The sequence below is a fragment of the Spinacia oleracea genome, chromosome 2 (assembly GCF_020520425.1).
Source record: "Spinacia oleracea cultivar Varoflay chromosome 2, BTI_SOV_V1, whole genome shotgun sequence".
Lineage (NCBI taxonomy): Eukaryota > Viridiplantae > Streptophyta > Magnoliopsida > Caryophyllales > Amaranthaceae > Spinacia > Spinacia oleracea.
Genome location: NC_079488.1, coordinates 30,490,706 through 30,495,294, shown reverse-complemented (window position 1 = coordinate 30,495,294; position 4,589 = coordinate 30,490,706). Strand labels below are relative to the sequence as shown.

The following is a 4,589-nucleotide window of genomic DNA, read 5'->3' as shown; positions in this document are numbered from 1 at the left end:
ATGTGGCACTGCAATGCAGTAGGTGAAGGATCAGTTTTTGGTCCTTGGTTGTGCTCAATCATCCCCATGTGAATATTGCTGGTTGTATTTATTACTTTTGTCTTTTTACTACTTTTGTCCTAGTTTGTTTCCTTTGGTTGATCCTAGGAGCATTGCTGTCTTTTGTTGTTTTGTACAGCTAGCTTTTGCTAGGGTTTTACATAGTCTGTATATATATAGAAGAGTAGTGGCTTGGTGTCGTTTGAGTTGTAATAAACAAACACACAAAACACTGAAATATAGAAACAGATGAGATCATTTTGATCCATCAGAAAACCAAGATCAAGACTTTGTGTTGAGAATATGGGTGTGCTGTGTATGATGGTGCATCCACTCTTCTGTGTGTGAATGTGGCACTGCAATGCAATAGGTGAAGGATCAGTTGTTGGTCCTTGGTTGTGCTCAATCATCCCCATGTGAATATTACTGGTTGTATTTATTACTTTTGTCTTTTTACTACTTTTGTCCTAGTTTGTCTCCTTTGGTTGATCCTAGGAGGATTGCTTTCTTTTGTTGTTTTGTACAGCTAGCTAGGTTGGGGTTTTGCTAGGGTTTTACATAGTCTGTATATATATAGAAGAGTAGTGGCTTGGTGCCGTTTGAGTTGTAATAAACAAACACACAAAACACTGAAATATAGAAACAGATGAGATCATTTTGATCCATCAGAAAACCAAGATCAAGACTTTGTGTTGAGAATATGGGTGTGCTGTGTATGATGGTGCATCCACTCTTCTGTGTGTGAATGTGGCACTGCAATGCAATAGGTGAAGGATCAGTTGTTGGTCCTTGGTTGTGCTCAATCATCCCCATGTGAATATTGCTGGTTGTATTTATTACTTTTGTCTTTTTACTACTTTTGTCCTAGTTTGTCTCCTTTGGTTGATCCTAGGAGGATTGCTGTCTTTTGTTGTTTTGTACAGCTAGCTAGGTTGAGATTTTTCTAGGGTTTTACATAGTCTGTATATATATAGATGATTAGTGGCTTGGTGTCGTTTGAGTTGTAATAAACAAACACACAAAACACTGAAATATAGAAACAGATGAGATCATTTTGATCCATCTGAAAACCAAGATCAAGACTTTGTTTTTCTACATGGTATCAGAGCAGGATTAAGAAGATTCTGTGTGAAAATTATTTTAAGCTTGATCTAGCCAAACCAAAATCAAAAATCCAATCTTTACTTTGAAACAAAATGGCACCAGCAAATGAAAACACAACAAGCCAAACAATGAATCCTTACAAGGACCATTTGTTCATTGCTGTGAATAAAAATGCTTATGTTCCTCTGGGAAGTATCATCCTTGATGGTAGTAACTTTATGAACTAGAGCAGAAGGATCAAGATAGCACTTGGTTCTAAGAACAAGTTTGCCTTCATGGAGGGAAAGCATCCAGAACCCACAGAAGGTGCAGATGGAATAAAGAAATGGATCAGATGTGACTATATGGTAAGATCTTGGTTGCTTGCGACCATTAAACCAGAAATAGCTTCAAGTTTGGTAACTATGCAATCCACTAAGAGTTTATGGGAGGAAATTCTTGAAAGGTATGATCAGACAAACGTACCACAGTTGTTTCGACTTAAGAAAGAACTGTGGGATGCTGAACAAGGTAACTCAAGTGTGAGTGACTACTACTGTAAACTCAAGGGGTTGTGGGATCAGATAGCAGATTTGGAGGGAGTACCAGAATGTAGCTGTGGAGCAATGGCTAAGTGTAGCTGTAACTTGGCAAAGAAAATGCTTGACCTTCAAGCAACTGAGAAATTTATTAAGTTTCTTATGGGGTTGAATGATGGGTATGACCAGATGAAAACAAGCTTCTAAGTAGTGAACCATTGTTGCCTATGAACACGGCTTACAATCTGGTGTTGCAAGTAGAGAGACAGAAGCAAATGATGGGAGAGATGGCTCTAGGGCATGAAGTTAGTGCACTGGCTGTAAACAGGCACACTGTTAGTCTAGGGCCACTGAGGAATTTTGACAAGAAGGAATATAAGAAGATGAGAACTGAGAAACTGGACAGGGAAGCAAAGAAGTGTGAATATTGTGGAATGAAGGGGCATGTGAGAGATGAATGCTTCAAAATCATTGGCTATCCAGAATGGTTTAAGAACAATCCTAAGGGAAAAGGGAGTTACAGACAGGCAGCCAATGTGGTGAGAGAGGATGGAACTCAAATGGATGACAACCCTTTGGATTTCACACCTCAAAGTGGAGAGTCAAGTGGGGGAAAACAAGACCACAAGTTCATATCTTCTGTGGTTCAGGAAGTAATGAAGGCCATGATGAAAAAGCAAGGAGGATCTGGAAGTAGCCATATCAACTTTGAAGGTAAGATCAGTTGTTCTAATGCAGTTTTAAATAAAAACACACCAGAATTTCAAACTTGGCTCATAGAATCTTGTTAACCTAAGAAATCTAAAAGGGGAAGTGAAAGTAGGATTGCCTAATGGTAGTATTAAGCATGTTACTAAGATAGGAGATGTTGTTTTTAACCCAGAAATCATTTTGCATGATGTTCTATATATTAGTGATTTTAAACATAACCTCCTATCAGTTGCTAAGTTGATGAGAAAGGGAAATCTGAGTGTCCTGTTTGATAAAAATGGATATATGTTACAGGGCCCTTCCATTAAGAAGGTTGGAATTTTTGGAAGAAAGGTGAATGATCTGTATAAGTATGAGAAGGGAAATGGAGAGAAGATGCAGGAGAAGGGAAAGATGTCAATGACAGCAGGAGTCAAGGAGAATGAAGATGCTAATTGTAGTACTATAGTGAGTTTAGAATTAAATCATGCTAGACTAGGGCATGTTTCTTTGTCTAAAATGCAGCATTTGGAGTTCTGCAAGTGTAAAAACCTTAAGGAATATTTCCGTGATACTTGTTCTGTTGCTAAACATCACAACTCCCATACCTAGTAAATCAATTGCAGCAAACATCTTTGATTTAATTCATGTTGATTTGTGGGGGCCTTACAGAACTAAGGCTTTAACAGGTGCTAGCTATTTCCTAACCATAGTAGATGATCACAGCAGGGTAACATGGACACATTTATTTTCCAACAAAGAGCAAGTAAAAGGCATTTTTATTGCTTTCTTTGCTCATGTTGAAAATCATTTCAATGCTAAGGTGAAAACCTTAAGAAGTGATAATGGAACTCAGATTTTTCAGGAAGATTGTGGGAGAATATTTGCAGAAAAGGGAATCATGCATCAAAGAAGTGTGGCAGGTGTGCCACAACAGAATGCTAGAGTTGAAAGGAAACATAGGTTTCTGCTTGAAACAGCTAGAGCACTGAAAATTCATGCAGGAATGCCTAATTACCTATGGGGAGAATGCATCTTAGCAGCTACACATTTGATCAATCTCCTGCCAACTGCTGTATTGAATTGGGAGACTCCTGATAAAAGAATGATGAAGAAGGAACCATCCTATGATCACTTGAGAATCATAGGAAGTTTGTGTTATGCTAGTCCTCACAAAAGGCCTGCAGATAAGTTTGCTCCTAGAGGAATAAGGTGTGTTCTGATAGGATATCCTTACTGTCAGAAAGGATACAAGGTAATGGAATTACAAACCAAGAAGATTTTTGTAAGTAGGGATGTTGTTTTTAAAGAAAAGATATTTCCTTTTTTTGATAAGAGAAGGAAAGAACATGTCAGAACTTGGTATGGAGCAAAACAGTTCAATACCTGGTTATGAAAATGGAATGTCTTTTGATGATTTATCTGACATATTGAATGACCTTGAAAATCAGGAAGTTTCTGAAAATGATGAAAGTACAAATCAAATTGAAACTGAGAAAAATGAAGAACATGGCCCAAGTAATGAAGTGGAAGAAGATGGTCTTGAAATCAATGTTGAGAACAATCAACAACCTGTGAGGAAGTCTAATAGAGAAGGGGGTGTGTCAAGAAAGTTCAGAGATTATGTGTATGACATACCAGGGAAAAGAAAGGAAGGCAAAGAAACTCATGCATCATATTTCTTTGTGCAAATGCTGAATGAATCTAAATACTACACTCAAGAATATCTGGCTTCTCTGAACAATGTTCTGAGAGAAAGAGAACCCATGCACTATGGGGAGGCAAAAGAAGATGAAGGGTGGATTGAAGCAATGGAAGAGGAGATTGAAGCTCTAGAAAAGAATGAGACATGGGAGGTCACTGAACTGCCACCAGGAAAAAGGGCTATTGATAGTAAATGGGTGTACAAGATCAAATTCAGACCAAAAGGAGGAATAGAAAGACTGAAAGAAGGATTGGTAGCAAGAGGAGATAAGCAGGTAGAAGGAAAGGATTACAAACATACATTTTCTCCTGTGGCCAAGTTCACTTCAGTAAGAACTCTTGTAGCTTTGGCCACATCATTGAACTGGAAATTGCACCATCTAGATATCAACGATGCTTTTCTGCATGGATATCTAGATGAGGCAGTGTACATGAAACCCCCAAAAGGCTACAAAAGAGCTACTGAAGGTCAGGTATGCAGGCTGAAGAAGAGCTTTTATGGATTAAAACAAGTTTCAAGGCAATGGAACATAG

At 38.2% G+C, this 4,589-nt stretch overlaps 1 protein-coding gene across 1 annotated transcript; it reads left to right on the top strand.

Moving 5' to 3' along the window:
• Positions 1 to 1,235: 1,235 nt before the first annotated feature.
• On the top strand, positions 1,236 to 1,868 carry LOC110789127 (uncharacterized). Its single transcript, XM_021993780.2, has 2 exons — positions 1,236 to 1,304; positions 1,371 to 1,868. Exons 1-2 carry the CDS (start codon positions 1,236 to 1,238, stop codon positions 1,866 to 1,868), a joined length of 567 nt encoding a protein of 188 aa, XP_021849472.2.
• The last annotated feature ends 2,721 nt before the right edge of the window (positions 1,869 to 4,589 follow it).